The 21,907-nt window shown below is 35.7% G+C and overlaps 1 protein-coding gene across 1 annotated transcript in view; it reads left to right on the top strand.

The window, feature by feature from the left end:
* The window catches only part of LOC134535491 (uncharacterized), a 72,258-nt gene that overhangs the window by 11,338 nt on the left and 39,013 nt on the right, over positions 1–21,907 (top strand). Inside the window, exons 5-11 of the mRNA XM_063374623.1 lie at positions 4,275–4,360; positions 7,993–8,232; positions 11,297–11,483; positions 13,311–13,469; positions 13,555–13,701; positions 16,404–16,528; positions 19,498–19,670. Coding sequence (XP_063230693.1) covers positions 4,275–4,360; positions 7,993–8,232; positions 11,297–11,483; positions 13,311–13,469; positions 13,555–13,701; positions 16,404–16,528; positions 19,498–19,670 — 1,117 coding nt within the window. The remainder of the gene's footprint in view (positions 1–4,274; positions 4,361–7,992; positions 8,233–11,296; positions 11,484–13,310; positions 13,470–13,554; positions 13,702–16,403; positions 16,529–19,497; positions 19,671–21,907) is intronic.

Raw genomic sequence — 21,907 nt, forward strand, 5'->3', positions numbered from 1 at the left:
TGTTCGTTTTACAACAAAGAAATATTGTGGAAAGACAGTTGGCAGCCGTGAATTTCCAAACATTACTTCCGAAATGTTCTTAACATTGTAACCATTGAAGCATGTTTACATGTTTGTTATTATTATTATTATTATTATTATTATTATTATTATTATTATTATTATTATTATTATTATCATGTTTTAGCTTTGTGTATATTTTGTTATATAATTAAGAATATGTATATATTTTGTCTTTAATGCATGGTAATACTGAGTGCGATGACCCAGAGATACGCCACAAGTAATTAGGTGTCAGCGATATTTATGTTATTCTTCTTTATCAAAATTAATTCATATATATTGTTCTGTCTATGACCGATTCAGCATATGGGCGCTATTAGTTATAGTCTTTAAGTTTTGCATTCTCGTCAGGTAAAGAAAGAGTTTGTTGATTTATTCCTCCTAGTTGGAATGTTTCGCTGGGGCGGACATTTTTTGTTGGTTTTTTGAGAGTGATAAAAAAAATAAGAGACTGGAAATTTGTATCGGCTAAGCGAGCGGAATTCCCCCGTGCTTTCTGCAGTTCCTGGATGCGGGATTGGTGCGCAGAGTACCAGAAGAGACGCTGCGATCGCATATTTAGCTAGTTTTTCTGTCAGTATTCAGTAAAGATAGTCCAACTTTACTCCAAACAGGCTATAGGGAATCGTAATCTGCATTTGTGTGCTTCAAGACGACCGATCTTCTGCATGCAGCGATTCCTGTCGACGCTGGTGAGATACAACCAATATACAGACTTTTCAGCCCATCCTGAAAGATGTCCAGAAGAGTGGTCTTCAGTAGTATTCTTCCTGGGTCGTAGTTAGTTTTTTTTTTGTTGTTGTTCTGCAGCAAGACGGTACGAGTATCCTGAAGAGGTCGAGGACGAGACCAGAAGTCTTGGGAGAACAATGTCTCCTTTGTCCCTCCCCTGAACTAAGCCGGAACATATTTCTTCAAAAATTAAAATTATTAATCATTTTAGAGTCTCACGTACTTACAAGTAAATGATGAATAATTCATCAGTATCAATGGGTCATCGAGATAGGTAAATTTGCATGTAATTTGATTTAAAATAATATTTCCTTTTTCTGTTTATTTGCTATAATATGTCTATTTAGTGGATTATTAATTAAAAGTAGTCATAAATTTACTCTAAGATTAATTGAGAATAAATATAATAAATACCATTACATTTATTATTTAATTAGACAATTTTCTTTTGAGATCTAATTATTATTAACGAACTAATGTTACATAGATCCCACATATTTACTTTTATTTAATATCAGTTCAATCACGCGATAGAATATTACAACATTTTCTGTTTGTAAACGTAACCAATCATTCTGAAAATAGCTGTGCTATTTTAAAACAAATAGTTCCGTTAAAAATATGAAATTAAATTAACGTAAATGTTAACACGCGATTGTACACACAGTACAAATATGAATTGTGTAATAAAAGGTTTTCATTTTGAGATGCTTCATTATTCACATTTTTACTCAAGAACAAATATTTTAATTTTCAACTTTAAACAATTTATTGTGAATTACTGCAATATTGGGTGAATTTATCATTTTCCCCGTGTGAGGTAACGAAGTTTTAGTTAATATAAAAAATCGTGAACATTTTGTTTAACAATGTCTCTTCTGTAGCTTTCAGCTTGGAAGAAATATGTTTGGGGTGCTGACGTCTTAGGTGCGAAAATAAGGCGACTTCCAATTTCTCATTTCTCGTTTATGTAAAAATGGTCGCCTTATATTCGGACCAATACAGTATTTACATGGCTGTGTTTTATTTCTCGTGGTGGTTCCAAGAGCTTCAGTTTTCACCAGCTTCTAATGTAATTTCCAAAGTATTTATACATTCTTACTAACATAACCGCAATGTATTTTTAAAAAGGTTCAATTCAAGAAAAAAAACCAAACAAAAATCATCCTACATTAAATCAACTTGTTTCAAAAGCCAGACGGTAAACGTAAACACGAAACACGACGCCATTTACAAACGAATATTGTTAGCAGGAATACCAACGACTACAGTATTTTTGATGAACGGTTGCAATCGTATACAAAACCGTTAAAATTAACTGTTTAAAATAATTTATTCAATGATAACCTTTTTATATACTCGGTTTGAGTATTGAAGTTTCTCACGGAGTTTTTCCGGTCATATATGTTTGAAGTACATTGAAATTAATTTCCCAAGCTAGGCATTTTTTTAATCCAAATTTTTCCATTGTGGTAACCGAAAGGAAAAACAATCGATAACAATTATAAAAATTTTATTATATATGAAATAAAAATTAATGTCCTCAATAACTCTTAAAAATACAAAGTGAACTTTTTTTTTGTGGTTTCATTCACAGAAAATATTTTGTATAAACTAAATATTTGAAAACTCGCTATTGTTCAGTGTGGTAACATATTATATATATATATTACAACTATTCAACTTTGAAACTATTCGCATTCTATTCGAAAATGTTACTATTTGATTCGAAAATATTCGACCATCAAAATCCACTATTCGCACACCCCTAATGATTTTAACTTAAGTTGTATTAATACACCTGCCCCTCAAGTAACACTCTGTGAACTGTGCGGGTTTGAGGTAACGATGCCAATTAATTATGGCATAATTTGAATTAGGGTGTCATAAATTATTAAACTCTCTTTTTCATCTACATGATTTCTTATTTCTGTGTGCACACAGTGACAATGGCACTTGTGTAACATTAAACGCAACACAACGAATTAATAATAGGACAAATCAACAAACTATAGTTTACCCTTTCCTTAATAGCTATTCGCTTCCTTCATTGCATGTTTACAGTCGTTTATATCATGCACCACAGTGTTCAACTAATATTTATGTTATGCCTTCCCGCAAGTCAGCAACAGCTCTGGTGAGAAAGCCAGAAGCTTTAAGTGATAATTTATCTCGCGCCAACCAGAATGTGTTAGTGGCCAGTTGTGGGGTTAGCAGTTCGTGGCAGACTTGCATTTAGTAATCAACAGACGTGGGGATTGCATTGACAGGTTAAATAATCTTTCTTGGTATTAGAAACTGTAGACCTTTAATCTTATCAGAATGGAAACATTATGTTCTATATTAAAAATATTATTATTTCTAAACTCAGAAATGTTGTTAGTTCCTGGTTGTAAAACTCCCGGTGAAGATTGTTCGAAGCATCATGGGGACTTGCGTTACCTTACCTTCGTTTCACACCTTAGAATGTAGTCAGTACCAGGTCTCATAGTTGCTCGCTGCGTGAAGGGAGTGCACCGGTCCACAGTCTTGTGCTTAGAGGTGACACCGGCGCCGCGCTTATCACTGATACAAGAACACCGTCTGTTAGGCAGATACCTTGAAAACCATGGAAACACAAGAAAGTAATAATGTTCGCAGGCTTTCACGGCCATCGTCTGAAGTAGCTTGGCTTCTGGGTTGTAGCCGCGTCCTTGGTGAATAATTCACCGAGATTTCGGTTGAAAAGCTACTTCAAAAGATGATAGTTCTCCAGAAAAAACTGAAATCCTCCCTAACTCAGTTCTTGTGTAGGCAACAGGACTAGGTAGGCTTATTGAAAGTGATTCTTTTTAACCAGGCTAAATTTAAGAGTGAGCTGAGTCCCGAAGTTTAATTGTCCTGCCGGAATGGAGGTGTTTTTTGGATGCTACCTTCTCCAGACTTGCTTGCAGTCGAGCTGTTGTACTGGTACACTCGTAGTGGCGCTCCTGGGGAGGGATGCGAGCTCGTAGCCTGCAGAGTTGGCACCCAAGTGGTTCGTAGCCGGCTATAATCCTGGAGGCCTCTCTTTAACTAAACCACATTAGCACAAAATCGCTTACCTCCATATGCGCTCTACTCCAGGTGGCTGAATAGAACTTGCTGTTTGAAAATAGCACCTTTAAAACCATTGGTCCATTTCACATATCATCTCAATAATTTAGTGTCCCCCACAAAGTCTACAATTTTTGATAGCAAAGATTTACTTATTCGGTTTGTAAAACCCACTTCTTACTTTGTAAAATTTTATTTTTAAGTAAAAGTTTTATGTATCAAAAAAATAATTGCTTTACATGTCTTATGTTTGATTTTTTTTTTAAATTTCCAGTTTGTAAATTTATTGCTGGGCTACTTTTGCATTTTTTTTTGTAATAATTTATGCAGCATTTAAGTGGCATGCCTTTAGTGCATAACAAAGTTGAATACACATCTGTATTTGTTATTTATTCTTGTTTCAGTTCACGATCCTTTCTACAGCAAGTTGTCTCGTGTAGCATTCAGGGAGTTATTCGGTGACCCAACATCAAAGGAAACTTTTATAACGGTATGTTTATCTCCTATTATTGTCCTAAATTAATTAGTTTATTGTTTTCTTGCCATGGATTTAGTTGTTGGTAGCAATTCTAATACCTAATTCTGTAGAGGGTTTGATAATATCCACAGTTGTTTACTCAAACTTTTTGCACTCTCAGCAACTATAATGACCCCATCTATAAACCATCTCAAACCACAGTAAAACAAATCATGAAATCTAAATGTTAATCACTACACTTACTTCTCTCACAAAGTGTATTTTGTTTTTATTTTAATTTTTTTAATTTTTATTATTTCTAAATATGTCAACATTAAATACTATCTAGTAGTGTTGTTATAGTTAATTAGTTTTTGTTTCTAATTTTTAGTTTTTGTAAGGTTCCGTGTTAGTACATTTTATTAGTTTCTATTAATATATATTGTTGATAGTTTCTCCCACACATGCTGATACCGTAAACCCTTGCGGCAGTGGGGCGGGGAGCCCGACCGTAGGGACTGCCACCAAGAGTTCTTCCTGTTATTATTGTTGATTATTAATGTCCTAGTTTATCTGCCTTTATATTCCATTGTAGATGTTTGTGTTTCTGTAGTACTAGTCACTGTCAGTAGTACTGGTCACTGTAAGTATCTGGTGTGCTCGACTGCGAATGTGCTTCCCTGCTGTAGCTCGCTCGCTTCGGTGCCGGCGAGAGGGAGTGTCCAGGTCGACCAGTTTTGTGTTGGAATGATTCTTGAACATTTTGCTAATCTGGCGAATGCAACATTTCTGTATTCATTACAGAACTAAACATATATTTGAGAAAATCCTTTATACATGTTTGTGTGTATATGATACACCTCAGCAAATTAACTGCAACCAGGTTATTTTGTATGATTTAACTACTACAATAAAAAATTATAATAGTGAACCATACTTAGCTGTATTTCATGTTCATATCTTCCACGATCAGTCAAACTGATATCAATATCCAAGTTAAGGTTTTTTTTTGCTAATCATGAAAATACTTAAATAATATACATTCTTGGAACAACACACACTCTCAAATACTTTCACAATTTACATATTCATGCTAATAGAGTTGACAAAAATAAAATAAATATGGCAGCATGAAAAGTTTTTTTCTCTCTCTATTCCAAGCACGGGATGTGCACTCATTAGAGTGATGCTTGAACAACATTTTGTTTGTGTGCACGGCCATAAGAGCACTAGTGTGCTCACTGCTCAATGTTTGTTTACGATTCGTTGCCAAGGCTCATTTGAAATGGCGGCAATTTTTCTTTCGTATTTTTGTTTAGGACTTAGGTTATTTGCGTGCTACTTGCTTATTGCTTCGTAGGTGGAAACTGGAAAATATCTGGAGTTTATTTATTCAATTATTTAGTGGTCATATTTTCATTGAGGTAAGATTGTTAAATTGAGTATAAAATTACGTATTAAGTAAATACAATGCCGCCACATGTACGAAAATGCTGTGTGCCTGGTTGCAATGATAAATTTGCTGTTAGACACCGCTTACCAGTTTACGAAGAAACGTTATACAATGAATGGATACAGAGAATAAACGTCGAGAAGCTGAAAACTCTCTACCCTCTTAATGCTGTAGATGTGATTGCAAACTTCAATAGTAATGCTAGCTTGTGACATAGGTGGTTTTTACATAAATAGCTACTTAGGTCATTCTTCCACCAATGTTTATACGGTTAGTACTGTGCACGGCCACAACAGCGCTGCAAATAGCATTCTAGCTGTTATTCAGAGAGTGGCCTTTCTATCCCTTCCTCTCTTTTCTATGATTCCAAGACCAAACCAAAACCCTTAGTTACATGCCTTTTGAATCATCTGCCATAGACAATGTATTTAGTGTCACACAATAGTTCACAAAGAGAAAACATGTTATTTCTGAAACACTTATACCAGACTGCATTTATGCAAAGACTGACAAAATAAAGACAGTTATTTCTGTAAGTACTGTTACTTTACAGAGCACAGCACATAGTTATTAATAGTGAAAGACTGCTTGCTACAAATAGTTTCTCTTGTGAATTATTAATTTGTGTTAAGCTTGAATTTTTTTTTTGTGGATGACTACAACTGAGAATACTTTCATTAAAATCTAACGTATAGTCCTAAAAAAATCTAAATAAAAGTTTTTAAAATTAAAATGCGAATGAAAGTTTATAATATATTAAAACTTATTACAATCAAAGATAGTATGTGGAATACAAATTTTAATATTAACAAGCCAAGCAGTATCTGTCTGGCAACAGTAGTTTCTGTTTGCTCTATACTGCAATGTAAGCATGAGATAGACTGTAGTTATTTTCCACCCAAAAAAAAAAAATTGGTTGTCTGTAAAGTCGGTTTACGGACGATAGTTAACGTGACGTCATAACAAAACATTGATGTAATGATTGCATACTTTTATGAATAAAATTGAATCATTTTTATTGAATTATCACTATTTTGTATGGATACAAAGAAGGAGTGAAAAAATCTACAATTTAATTGATAAATTTACTTTTTTTTGCACTCATTACTTCCAATATGCTTATTACTTTAACGAAGAGATAATTTTAACTATAACATTTATACATGTTTGCTTTCTAACTTCATCCAATCTGTGTTATTCTGTTAAGGATAGGACGATGATAGGAAAAGTGGGAAACGAATGGGAGTGTTTCAAGTTTAATGTGCCTCGAAAAAGTCAAATCGATGGTTGTCCAATCGAGTGGAAGAGAGATAGATGCGGTGCAAGCGTACAATGAGCGTAACGGGACAATGTGTGTTACGGGACACTTTTTCGTGCGTGCAGCCAGAGTTCATCGATTTATTAGACGTTGTCACGTCAAAAATAAGAATATTGAAGAGGGTTACATGTATTCAAATAGATAGAGCTTTGAGAGCCGGTTCAGGTGGAGCTGAGAATTATTATATTAAGAGCAACAAAAGTTGGTGTACTGTGAAAATAAATAAGGGTGGTACCCCATAAATAGTATCCAATAAATTACACTGTTCAAATTACTGGTTAGTTTGAAGTAGATTTTGAAACATGAGAGTATAACTGAACAAAAATGGTGTACTTTTTCTTTTGTATGGTATCAATTTGTTTGGTAGATGTCAAAAATTGCAAATAAATAGTAATTTTATTAAAAAAAATCTTGTAATTAATTTCCTTGACAGTAGTGTTGTAATAGATGAAATAAATTTCCAGGCACACATTACATGATGAGAGTTAATTACTACATTCAAAACCATTATTTTAAATAGGGAAATTTTGTTCAATGTATTGGGTGTACTTTTTTTAATGTAATACATTAAACCTAATATGAAGTTTTTTCACTGCATTTGTAAATATGTTGCTTAGAAAAATATAATTTAATAGCATTAAGAAATATTTTTTTTTGTGATTTCTGCAAACATTTCAAAGTGTGTTTCATATTCACTCCGCTTCATTATGGTTACATAAAACAACTAATAGTTATAGATATCAGCTGCATTCTTTTAATATTGTTTTGAATTTATTACTACAACCATGCTTGGGTATGATTGTGTTCTTGAGAAAAATGATTTTCTTCTGTAGAAATAGCTTTATAATTGTTGTTCCCGCGCTGGAGTGATGTGAGTGACTTTGTGTTTGTTAGATGTGCGACAAAATGATGGTGTATCTTCACGCGGCGGGCTCTGTGTGCGTGCTTCTGAAGCGTTGGACCGTGGCCAAGGAAGAAACGTCGCACGTAAAGAACATCTCCTGGAAGCCACCTGACAGCTGGAACAACATGACCATGCTCTGTGGTTTCGAAATGCATCTGCATCGCAAGTTTGGAGAAAAACTATTCGAATTAATTGGATTGAACAAACAGTATGACTGGGTGGCTAAAGTGGTGAGCTCTTTATTTGAAATTTTAAAATTAGCTATAGTTTTTGTGGTGTGGCAAGGTGTAGATTTGACAACAGCCAGATGATAGCTCATGTCTCGGTTTATAAGTTGCTGTTTTAATTTTTAAACCGGCCCTCAATAGGTTGTGCTATATTGTGTGTAAACCGACATAGAAGGTTTCTTCGCTGAGGCAAACAGTTCTCGCTAAACACACACATTGTTACAGTTAGGTTCAAATAGGGAGTGATTTTCTTTTAATCTTTAAAAAAATGAATTTTTCTGGCATTATAAATATTTCACTATGCACAATCTTATATATAGGTAGAGAGTGGGTTTTGCGTGTCTGTAAATCCTATGCCATGTCACGTAGTTATGCCCCATTCATTCAGTTTACAAAACCTTGTAATTATGTCACCCTCTGTAATGTACTCTGTACCTTACAACATGTGTAAATAATTATAATCATAAATCAAAACTAAACCATTAACCATGTTTGGATAATGAAAAAGAAATAACTACTTTTATTCCAAAATTCATTGCAATAAAATAGTTACTTTAAATTCAATATTATTATGTGTAAAGAGGCACAGTTATTGACAGTAATTTATAATACAATAAAATAAAACAATACCATTATGGTGAAGTTAAACATTATTACATTATTATTATAAAATATTATATTATAATTGGTCCAAATGATTAATTAAATTTTAATTTATTTATACAACACACTAAGATTAAAATTCATTAAATTTACTTATGTTGGGATGTAAAAATCTTTATTTTAATTAGTACTAAACTTCACTTGTGGCAGCAAAATATTTACTTGGTTATATTCCACGTTATGATGGAAGTTTTTTAGTTCTATAAAAATAATTCACATAGACACATTGTTATGCATGAAAACACACTATAAATATGGCATTTATAATATTGCTAAAAACTTAACATGCTTCGTTATTTTGAATAACTTAATGAATGTAGGTAGGTATTTAAAATTTGGTTGCAAAAAAAATTTTACTAAAGATTTGTGGATATCTAGAATCACAATTGAGATTAACATTAATTAATTAAGTGAATAGTTTACTTTTACTCTATATTTACTGTACCTGTTTAACATTGAAAGAAAACATTGACCTGAAGTTTGCTACTTTTGGGCATGACTGTATGGGTTTTTAATTTCCACATAACATCCTCAGGTGAGTACACCAAGATGTAGTATCTGAGAGGTAATCTCTGTGGTATCACAAAGAGATCTTTACTTAGGACTTCTAGACTTTTAAGTAAATCTCAAAAAGTTTGTTAGACTTCGCAAATAAATAGATTTCATGTTGCTACCACATTTACGAGTATCTGAAATTACAGTGGCATCACTTTGAAGATGTATTTAACTCTCTGTAGATCTTCCAATAAGGCCTATACTACACTGGCAAAAATTCAAGCACAGAATCAAACACTTTCATAACCAGTTATCTTATGTGTCTTTTGACACAGAAAGATCTAAAACATTAAACTTAACTCTTACGGCAGTAGCTATTAGGTATTTAAACCCACAAAGTACTGACAAAATACTTTAAATAGCCGATTTAATAAACATTACCAAATGATGCTATTATGCCATTTTTAAGTAAGGAGCCACCCTCATAATCTCTGTATTCAACAATTACAATATTCAAAAATTTTTAATTTCAAACATTTTAAACAGCTCAAATTACAAATACTGATGATGCCAAGGTAATCAGACAATAACTGCTAGAAACTAATCGAATGTCATTGGCTTGCAAAATTATAAAATCTTCTACCCTCAAAATTTAAAATAATTTCACTATGCAAATGTTTTCTGAATAAAATTTGACCCCAGACAGCCATTGTAAATGCCTCATTTTCGCCAAACAAAAGCAAAAACATGAATTGTTGAATGGTATTTATCAAATCGTCTGGACAAAGTTATTCATGTTCGAAGGCTGCTTATTAGAAAGTCAAAATTCTTCACAGAACAATGGAAGTTAAATTTGTAGATGGACATCTCAGGAATCATCTGATATCATATAAGAGTTAGTACGATCACTCTTGGTGTAAACAAAAGCATAAATGCCAAGTTGAGCGTGACCTGCTGTTACAAATTAAATGATTGCAAAATGGGCAAGATGTACATCTGATGCTGGTAAACCTGTATATTGTATGCTAGTCTAGTAACTGTAAAAGTAGTTTATACTTTATAATAATAGTTTTATTCCTTTAGTGTCATAAATTCTGTCTATTGTAAAATTAAAACCTGTGTGTTTTCATCTTCAATTAAACACAAGAGAAACAATCATCAATTGTGTGTTGATTTAATGGTTTAGGTAAGTATGATCAAATGTTGATAATCATTCACAAGCTCTCGATCAATAATCTACTGTTAAAAGGTTTTTATAAAATATAGTGGTTTCATATTACTGATAGGCAGGGGCATAACTATAAAGGGAGGGGGGCATCCAGGGGGGGGGGGGGGGGCAAACCAGCAGAGTAATTTTTACTTTAGATATTTACTTGAATATCATAGAGTTTGAGTTAGAACACAAAAAAATGTTGGATGGCAGATGAACTGAATTATTTGTGTTGACAGATGCATACATGTATATGATAAAATATTTAAAAACCTGTATTTTTTGAGTAGGGCCTACTATCTACGTAACTTGCCATGTATTAAAAATGAAATGACTGCAAATAAATCTTTTTATTTACCATTTAAGTTGAATAAAATATATTTTGAATAGTAAAATTAAAATGCGTTGGTGGCGATATGAGGTCTGGTAGGAAAAGGTTTTTGTTGTTTGGTTTTTCAAAAGAAAAGGGGAGGGGAGCAGAGATTAGTTCTTGCCCCGGGTGGAAACTAGTGTAGTTGCATCGCTGCAGAAAGGTGGTGTTGGCTGCACAAGTCTTGCTTGGCGTTAAAGCCATTATCAAGCACGCAGTGGTCTTACTTAATGCCGTGCGATGTATCAGACCTGCGAGGACTGACGGGGAGAACAGGGAGAATGGGGAAGACCGGTGGGAAGGGTGCAGGGGCCGGTCGTGTGTGGCAGGGAGCGACAGAGGCGGAGCTGAAGAAGCGGGTGGTGCGGCACATGGCCAGCGGCAGCAAGAAGCTGCTGCCGTGGAAGCCGCTGGACCGGGAGTGGACCCAGAAGAAGCTGGCCGGCCGCGACGTGCGCCTGCACCTGACCAAGCTCGTGTGGTCCGCCCACTGGCTCTCGCTCTCCGACTTCTCTCGTGAGTCAGTTGCCCTCCGCGCGATGGCTAATATAAGTGTACCAAATTAATACATGCAAAATCTAATTTGACTAAAAGAATAAATCACGAGTTTATCTGAAAAATTAAGTTAGTCGTGTTTCTTGAAATCTGGTGGTTTATGACATCTCCGAGGTGAGAAGGTGTTGAGAATTTTCCCAATGAATGTTTTAGGCGTTAACAATTTGGCAACTGCAGGTCTGCCTCGCTGTTGATAGGAACTACCTGTTTACCTATTTTAGTTAGTTATTAGAATTTTACATTGACCCCACATGTAGGTGCTACCATTATTGTGAAACAATTTTGGATAATACTAGGGGTGTGCGGGATCCCGACGCTTCGGGAAAAAATTCGGGAAAATAGCCTTCCCGAAATGCCGGGCAGGAATTTTATTAATCCCGAATTTTTCGGTAAATGGTTTAAAAATTTACAAATGTTTACTAATCATGTGAAAATGTTTTCTATCAATTCAAACTGTGTTTACAACAATATTTTTTTATGGATTCGTACATTTTTGAAGGGTTTCCGTACTATTTAAGTGCAAAAGATCTTTTAAATGTATGCCGATCGTAGCGACAGCTGTGGTGTGCAGTGAATTATGATAATTGTTTACACATATCTAATTGGAATATAAAAAATGTACACGGAGTACCTTAAATATTGTATGCGTTCATAAATATATTTCTTCAAGGGTACAAATTTGCAAGATAGGTGAATACTCAGTTATATAACGTTATTGCCGTCACCATCGAATACTTAACCTAAAACCACCGTGTGTCCTTAGACACAAACAAAACATGCGCATCTTTTAGCCAAAGATATAAGAAATACTAGACTTGCGTTACATAACGAAGCGTAACCGTTCTCATTACTTGATAGCAGTGGCGATGTAGAGAACTGTATTGGCACTTTGAAAAATATGAAATCACGTAGTTTTACACCACTGCTCACGAGTATCTAAACATCTATGATTTTGCTTTGGAAGAAAAAAAAATAGTTGTTTACTGTTTAGTTTGGCGGGCTTTGTCGGCTGACTTTACGTTATTAAGGCTTGTGCAAAGTATCTGTTCCTATTTTCGATGCCGTTGTATATTAAAACAAACTAGCAGCCTACAAATAATGGATGTTGCAACCGATTAGCTTGTTACTTGTAAACCTAAAAGTGTTTGGAAGTATTTTGAACGTCTGACAGACAGTAAATCCCTGGCAAAGTGTGTCTCGTGTGAAAATTTTTTTGAGATGCGAGCATGGTAGCACGTCTGGCTATAAAAAAAAATTTGAGGATGCTAAAAAATATGAAGTCGTCGCTGAAAAAAGGGCAAGTGAAGCAGACAAAAGAAATAGCAGCAAAAAAAACAACTAACTTTGCAAGAAACGTTTAAATGGCCATCTTCTCATATTACGTATTATTAAAAATTATTATTATTATTTTTTTTTAATTTTCCCGATCCCGTCCCGTTTCCCGCGGGAATAATATATTTTTCCCGAAAATTTCCCGCAGTACAAAAATCTATTCCCACACACCCCTAGATAATACCCATTAATGTATGTCTATTAAACTTGAAATGTTTTACTTAGATGTGCAAACATGAGTGTGTTAGTGCTGCAGGATTCTTCAAAACTGATGACGTATGCATTTTTCAGGGTTTTAGCAAGCTTTTTTTTTGTTGTGAAACTCATTTAATTAATTAATTTTTTCTTTGGTTTCTAAGTGTGAAGAATGAAAATGGATTTCACCTTTTGTGTTTCCAGCAGTTGTGTGTTTCTTCAACATGTTTGTTTTGACTTTAAAATGGTGCTTTGTTGCAGCGCTCTGGGTTGATACAGGAGAGAACGTGTTTCAAGAGAACAGTCGGGATCAGTGTTCTGTTCAGATCAGTGTGGCCATGTACAACCATGTGTTCGGTCCCAAATTTTTCACTTTACTTTTCAAGCAGTTCAATCAATTAAAAACTCAACTGGATGATGGTAGGTAATATTTTATTTTGTGTTTATTGAGTCTGCTGCATTATAGAATTCATCCAAAAATTTTAAAATTTGTTTTTGTTTTTAGGAACACTTAAGGAATTGGAACACTACCAATGGCTCGGAAAAAAATGTGGACTTTCTAAGACCAAATGGAATGAAATAATTCATAGCCACCAAGTACTGCAGAAAATCATACCAGTTTTTCGAACTAAAACTGAGGAAATGCTTAAATGTAAGATATAGTTGATTTTGTGATTTATGGCGTTTACTGTGCCATTTCTTGTTAATTTGACTTTTTGTAATTTTACCTGGTTTATTTCATTGTCTCAAAGTCATTGCTGATCTTCCTGTTAAGTTTTCTTTAACCATACTTCATCGCTGTCTCGCTGCCTGAAACTTAAGGTTTGTTCTCACTCGCCAAGTTGGTTATGTCATTGCTAGTAATAGTAATTAAGGAATTTTCCTGTCAATGGCGTCTTGTATTTGTTCTTGGGTCTCAAATATCTCACCAGGTAATTACTAAAAATTACTTTTGAGATTCGAAGAGTCACGCAAGTGTAACGTTTCATCTCTCCGGTAGAACCCTGTTATAATGTTTTTCAAGGGGTCAAAAGGGGGGGGGGGGGGGGGGGGAAAGATAGAAAGAAAAAAAAATTGTCTTAAGCAGGTAATATTAATTTAGCACTTGTTAGTGTTAATTCGACTGATGGGTACACTCGATGCTCTAATTCTAAAGCAAGCCAGCAAGCAATTTTCCTTCAACTTCAAGCTGCTTACAGCTAATATTTTCTTTGTCCTTACGGACGCACTGTAACATGTCCTTAAAATTGTCCCACAGTTCGCAACAGAGTGTAAATGCCTATGTCCAGTAGCTTCGCCAATTGAGCATGTGTTTTCCGTGGATTTCTATCTATGAATGAAATAAATTCTAATCTACATACAAGCAAAATAGAAAGCTTTGTCTTTTTTTTTGTGCCATCATGGAACGGTGTGTAAAATAAAATATTTTAGAACTACATATGTATATCTGAGAACTCATCAGAATGGCAAGGATTTTTTTTTTTTTTGTTTTCCAAGAGGAATTTACCAACAGACACGTAACTGCGAACATATGTGAAACCAGCTGCTGTACCTGACGTTGCCAGGCTGGACACAGGATGTAGGGGACTTTTAGGTCTACATGTAGACAGTGTCTTCTTAATTTGAACACCAAGTGTTCAAAATAATTAATATCATTGGCAGCAACCCGGCAGACGCTCTGCCAGTTTATATTTATTTTGAATAATTTTCGTGATTAAGTAATAATTTCTCGATCTGTTGTCGATTAATCTCTTTTTCCACATTTTCTTTAAAATAAATTTGCAAAAATTGCGGATCTTGTTCGGGTTATGGAAGAAGTGAACCTGATGATACTCTTGTCAGGTTTAGAATTTTGAATGTCAGCATTAAGTTGTCGTATCTTCCAATATTCGTAGCTCCAAGTGACATGTTTCAGCAGTTCTACTGGCTGACAGTTGCCGCGCATGTCTGGTTGATTTCCACTGTTTGAATTTGTGTGTCACATTTCAAATAATTTCCAGTATTTAATGTTTATTGTCAGATGAGACATCCAAAGATTTTTTATTTTTGTGTCACACAAATGTCATTTGCCTATAAACAAAAGAATAATGGATATTTATATCAGCGTCCAGTACTTCGTAAGGTGATGTTATTACATTTTAAACTCATTCACCAATTAAAAATCACAATCACTATTAGTTATTATTGAGGATGAACGATTATAAAAATCAAAAATAATTTTGTTTCGCAGTATATATGATTTTTGTTTTTATTCCAACGAAACCAATGTTATCATTGATGCTGCTGCTTCTCCAATTGGAAGAAGAGACATCCAAAACTAGTATAGTTGTGTGTGACACTAATGTCATTTGCATATAAACAAAAGAATAATCTTAATCGTATCGACGTCCAGCTTTTCGGATGGTAATGGTATTCCATTTTAAACTTGCTCACCAAATTACTAATCCAGTAAAAATCGCTCCAATTTAAAAATTGTACACGTGTGCAGTGTATTTGACAAAGTGATTTCAAAAATTTTTTCTGCAACGCTAGCTAGTGGCGAGTTAAAGCAAAATGGTTAGCACAAAAATAAATTACTATTATTTGATCAATGATTAAATTATTTATCTGTATCAATAAATAAAAAATTATCTTAATCCAAAAATATGCAAAGTCAATTGTTAAAGAAAGTGATAACTAACACAAATCTATAAAAAATTTTTTTTGAGTTCTTAGAAAACCCCAAGGCAAAACGTGACTGACATACCAAACGATAGCACATTATATGTAGACACATTTATATTACAAGGCAACGCCATCTATTGACAAAGTTCAGAACTGAACTGTCATTAGCGCTAGCCGCCGCGAGCTCCACTGGTGGATGGGTTTTACCAAGGAGAAGGATAAAGTTGCCAAACCTTACCATATGACTGTGTGGCGGACAGAGAGAAATGATACTCTCTCACTGTTTGTATGTCTGTGACCTTTGATTTTCTGTTATAAAAATGAATTTACCCTTTTTGATCGGTTGAACGGTATAGAAGTTGATGCGCTACAGTGCCATCTTCATGAAAAAAACACTTCAATGTGCCAACTGTCTCAGTGATCGGTCAAACGGTGTAGGATTTTGTTAATCTCAGATATATATACCAACATTCATTTATATTTATGTAGACACACACACATACAGGCCATGGTTTTATAGCAGTATTTAAATTATAAAAAATAGCAAGGTTGGTTTTTTGTTGTTGTGGTAATAGTTTCTTAAACACCACAGTTTTAGTATTTCTTAATTTTACAAATAGCTTAAAAGTGTATTCTAGAGCATGAATGTAGTTCCATGAATTTGTAATTTATGCCTACTTTTTGTTCCAGTTATGGAGATTAGCGAAAATTGCTCCCTCCCTGTTTTGGATGAAGACATGTACGCAACGCTGGCAGCGTGGAATCTTCCCTTGGCGAAGGACTATTTTGATAATGCACTCTGCTGGATAGCATGCGTGAGTGTTGCGTGGATTAGTCTTGGAGCACTTGCCTCGCAGTGTATGTGGAGATGTTGAAACAGTTTAACTAATTAGCAGAAGACTACTTGGGTAATGCTTAAGAAAGTTCCCCACAATAAAAAAATAAAATAAAAATTCTGAACACAGATTTTGTATAGGAGTGTCGTGCATGCCTGCAGTCAGACTCGCAGTAACCAGCTGGGCTTGTGAACAATCCACCGAGTTTCGAGAACCACTCGGCTCTTAATTTTTACAATGATCACTGTTGTTATTGCTTACTGTGGTTGTATGTCATATTATTTTTAGGTGAGAAACTAAATTGGGAGAAGACAGCCGCATGTTTGATGATGACGAATGACTCGGTGCAACTGGCCTTGGATTCAGCGGCTGCCAGGAGTGCTTCAGTTGTGGCACCGAATTCAAATGTCCGTATTTACAGTTCACACAAAATTACTTATTTACAATCGACTCTCCATCAACCTAAAATGTAGATTTTTGAGGAGTTCATTGACTAGGTAGAGGATACAGCTTGACCAACGGGTGTACAATCAATCATTGAGTGTCTTCAAAACACAGTGACCTTCTGGTAAAGTGGAGTTGGTTATTGCCCTTTACCAAAATCAATGAACAAATGGCAAGTTTATCTTGTGTGAGGACCTTTTGGGTCATTGCTGGAGATAGTCTTGATACCATCTTTTTAAAAATGGCTGATAGATTTGCTATATGAGCTGCCATTGGGTGGGTCAGTTTATCTGAATGTGTGATAATTCTGGCTCTGGTACTCAACACAATAAAAAGAATAGGTGTTATGACTAACAAATTGTTAGGGTCCCGGGACTGAGCTCGTAGTGATCTTGATCTGACAGTTGCCTCCACTTGGATCAAGAGGGTAGACAGTTCCTCGCAGGGGACTATCTGGGAACCCAGTCTCCAGAGGATACGACCACTGCCTCCACAGATCTCCAGCGTGGGGAGCTGTCAGTCAGTAATTAACTATGTGTCGTTGCAGCTCAGTTACGAAGCGATTGGCACCAACAAAGTTCATCCCGCAGTTGCTTCAGATATCCAAGCATCGACCCTGAAGTGACAGTAACTGGTGGAAGGCGGCTACAGATGCCTGTGTAGTGGTGGCAAAGCAGACAAACGGAGACGTGTACGTGTTTGTGTATGTGTACTTTTCACAAACGAGACATAGTCATCTTGAACGGTCAAGCACCAGTCTCGATGAAGGGCTTTCACAAGCAAACTCGATCTACTGGCAGGTTTCCCATTTGTGGATCCAGTGAAAGTGGGTGAACTTGAAAGCGTTGTCATTTACCGACAGATGATGCTGCAAGCTCTCGTAACCCAAAGTTCCTGTTGCAAGTTGGACTGGGACCACAATGTAACAGTGTGCACTATATTATCTTTGAATGATTTGTGCAGTGGGAGTGCATGACTTGATGTAAGATTTTGGACATACGCCATTGCTAAGCACATATATGTCTGAAGAAGAAAACTACAAAAGACACAAAAGGAAAAAAAAAAACACAAATTAAGCAAAAAATTGCTGTTGTCAACAGGATATAAACACCACATAATATTCCATAACACGAATATGGTCAACAAACAAAGAAAAACAAAGAAAAATAGACTAAGAAGAATGAAAAAACCCTCACAAATGATGACAGCACAAAAATATTGAACCCAACACAAAAAAAAACACAGCACAATAGTTGAAACGAGACAAAACCACGATAAAACGAAAAGACGAAACAAACACAATAGTTTTCCAAAACAGAAACAAGCGACGTTTCGGGAACTGCTATCTGCTCCCGTCCTCAGGCGTTGGGTTCAATATTTTTGTGCTGTCATTTGTGGGTTTTTTTTTCGTTCTCTTAGTCTATTTTTCTTTGTTTGTTGATCATATTCCTGTTATGGAATATTATGTGGTGTTTGCATCCTGTTGACAACAGCAATTTTTTGCTTAATTTGTGGTTTTGTCTTTTGGATTTTTTTGTAGTTTTCTTCAACAGACATACATGTGCTTAGCAATGGCGTGACACTGTACAAAAACTTCACTTGTATTAATGTAGACTTCAGCCTGCTGCAGACAAATACATGGTGTAGCCCATATTTGAGAGTGACCCTTAACTTAAAATGTTAGATTTTTATGTCCGTAATATAGATTCAACCCAATTGCAGGGGCGACTTTTCTGCGGGTGAATAAACTATAATTGTTAAGTGCTGAAACGGATATTCAGGTTTTTTTACAGGATTTAAATTATCTGAACATCTGTAGATCTCAATTAACACGGATAATTGAGAGTTTACTGTATTTGTCATGTGGTTCAGCTGCGGCATTTCCCAAGGAAATAACCCTCTTTGCAAGTTACAGTACCTTGTAGCCTTTCTTGACCCTGGGTGGGCGGATATCTTGGGAACTGAAACCTTTCTGTTTCTGAAAAAAAAAACTTACATTCATTCTACGAAAGAATAGCCATGTCACCAAGTTATTGGTTAATTATCGTTTACTTTCATGCTGGTCCACAACTCTTGTAAGCCATGATGTCTGGTGGGTTCAGGATTCTCTGCAGCCAACGCATAATACAGTAGTGTGTCCAAGTGTGCGTAGCGTTTTCGATGTAATTTGACAAACGCACCTAAGTTGATGGGTAATCGTGAGTCACTTTCGGTTGTTTCTTCACTCTGGAGTTGATTTTACTTTTTTTTTTTTCACCAAGGCCAGTAGACTGCGATAATCCGCAGCTGAGAACGCATTCATTTCATTTGTCATGTCAATAACAATCAGCTTGCGCCAGCGTGATATGTGTTGCCGGCGTGTTCACAATGCCGGCATGGTGTGTGTTCACGAGCCAGTGTGGTGTGTGTTCACGAGCCAGCGTGATTTGTGTTCACGAGCCAGGCGTGGTGCGTGTTCACGAGCCATGTGTGGTGCGTGTTCACGAGGCCGGCGGTGTGTGCAGCTGGAGGAGCTGGTGTCGCCGCTGGCCGTGTTCCCCGTGCTGCGCGAGCTGCAGCAGCCCCTGGAGCGTGCCCTGGCCGTGCTGCGGCAGGGCAAGTTCTGCGCGCAGGTGGGCGTCGTGTACGTGGACGAACTCGAGCACCTCTACGGGAAAGGGGACTCCACTTGGCTCAGGTAGTGCATTTCCCCGATATTTGGGTCCCGGTCTCTGTTCCTTCTGAAACAAACTTTTCAATCTTCGGTTTTCGTTCCGGGAATTTTTCGAATCATTCTGTTTCATTAATATGTCTTATATGCGGGAAAGGTAAAGTAACACATTCTTTCAATGTGACCAACATCTCACTATGTAATAATACCCAAAAAATGTATTTATCATCGAGTAAAGTCCACAATGTCATAGATAATAGTCTTAATGACATAGAGTATACTTACAGTGTCATAGAGTGTCGTTACAATTTCAAGGGAAACTTACAATGTCAAAGTATAACTACAAGGTCATAAGAGTATAGTTGCAATGCCATAGAGCAGGGTGTCTACAGGTCCCGAAAGTCCCGAAAGTCACGAAAAAGTCACGAAATTGAGGGATTGGTCACGAAAGTCACGAAAAAGTCCAGAAATTAATGTAAAAAGTGTAAAAAGTCACGAAATTTTAATAAAACAGATTTTTTTTAAAATTGTTTTTGTTTATGTTTCGTACGGACAGACAAATTTAATGTACAGGTCTACCAACTATACATTGTATTTGTAGTAGCATTTATGTGGGGTAATACCGTTGGGTAATACTTAGAAAGTGACTTTTTGCTGTTGGTTAACATGAACAATTTCAATTGGCTCTTCGACTTTCTTGGCTGTTTCACTTTGTGCGCTGGCCTATGCTGTTACAAGATGGCGTAGTACATGGCTGTTCATCCATGTGGGAAATTAAACGCATGATTGAACGTGTCCCTGTACTAGGAAGCTGTATTTTTAACTGTGATACTAAAATACTTTTAACGAGTGAAGTTAGGTTTTTCGTTTGTAAAGTAAGCCAGAACTAAGCGTGTACAACTATTCGAAACAGCATATGCAGAAACAAAGCAGTTTTCCGTTCGTTTTAATAAACTTCAGTGATGTGCCAGTGCGGTATTTGGCTTTATGACTAAACTTGAGACATATCATAAAAGCAATCTGTGTATTTTAGTGTTGTAGGTGTTACAAATCAAATCACGACAAATAATTTATTATGAGAGGATGTTATTATTAACACATTTGGCCTCTGCTTTAATATTATTATTGTTGGTGGCAGAAATTACAATCTGGCTAGGTAAGTTACGTTTGTTGACATTGTTAACGTTTATTTACTCTATATTATGGTAATTATTTATGCGAAAGTGGAAGCAAGCGTTTAAACTCGCGTGAGTTTTAAACTTGTAAACAAACATTTTATTTTTTTATTTTAACGAAACGTGACGTGACCATACATCAATCAATGACATAATTTTCTGAGATATAGCCCTTTTATTTCAGTTTTACACATTAAATTTCCCTTGTATTTCACAAACTAATATGTAGTGATATTTCAGTATTTATAATTATATATAGGCCTTTATGCATATGTGTGTTCTACGAAAATATATTTTCTCTCTTTCATCATACACGTTTAGGATACTTAAATCTATTTTATTAAGACATTTTCTATAGTATAAACACAAGTACATTCCTGCCAAATTAGCATTAAACAAGCATTTGTGTTGAGATGTCTTGCAGATTGTGTGTATGTCTCGTGGGTGTTACTGTGTGTAGTGGATAAATTGTGATTATAAAAATGCCTGGTAAATGTAGTTTTCGAGACAGCTGGTATGAACTACCATATGCAGGCACCTGGAAGTTGTGGCTGAGACGCGATGAAACTGATACGAATAGAGCATTTTGCTGCATCTGCAGAACAAACTTTGATATTGGTCATGGAGGTGTCAACTCGGTTAAACGTCATCTTCAGTTAGTGAATGACTTGAGTTCAGGCAAACAATCCCTAATAACTAGTAGGCTTAAGCTTAAGTCAAATGTTTGTAGTGATGTGACAGATGCTAGGCCTAAACCTTCATGTTGTGGGCTTGATGCATCTGATTCAAGTAATTCAAAAGTGCACAAACACGAAATCCAGCCTAGTGATTCTGTTTCAGCAAATAAGCCTCCACACGAAGCGAACCCAGTTGAAATTATAATTGCAGGCTCCTCTAGTAGTGATACAACAGGCCCCAAATTTGCTAGTAACATTCAAAGGTACATGCTAAGAGATGAAGTGACCACAGCAGAAATTGTAATGTAAACTAACTAATGTAAGCATGCAAGACTAATGTAAACATGCAAGACTTATGCAAACATGCAAGCTTAATGTAAAAAATGCTAGGTAATGAAAATTTGGGACTGAT

Source organism: Bacillus rossius, chromosome 8 (genome assembly GCF_032445375.1).
Source record: "Bacillus rossius redtenbacheri isolate Brsri chromosome 8, Brsri_v3, whole genome shotgun sequence".
Taxonomy (NCBI): Eukaryota; Metazoa; Arthropoda; class Insecta; order Phasmatodea; family Bacillidae; genus Bacillus; species Bacillus rossius.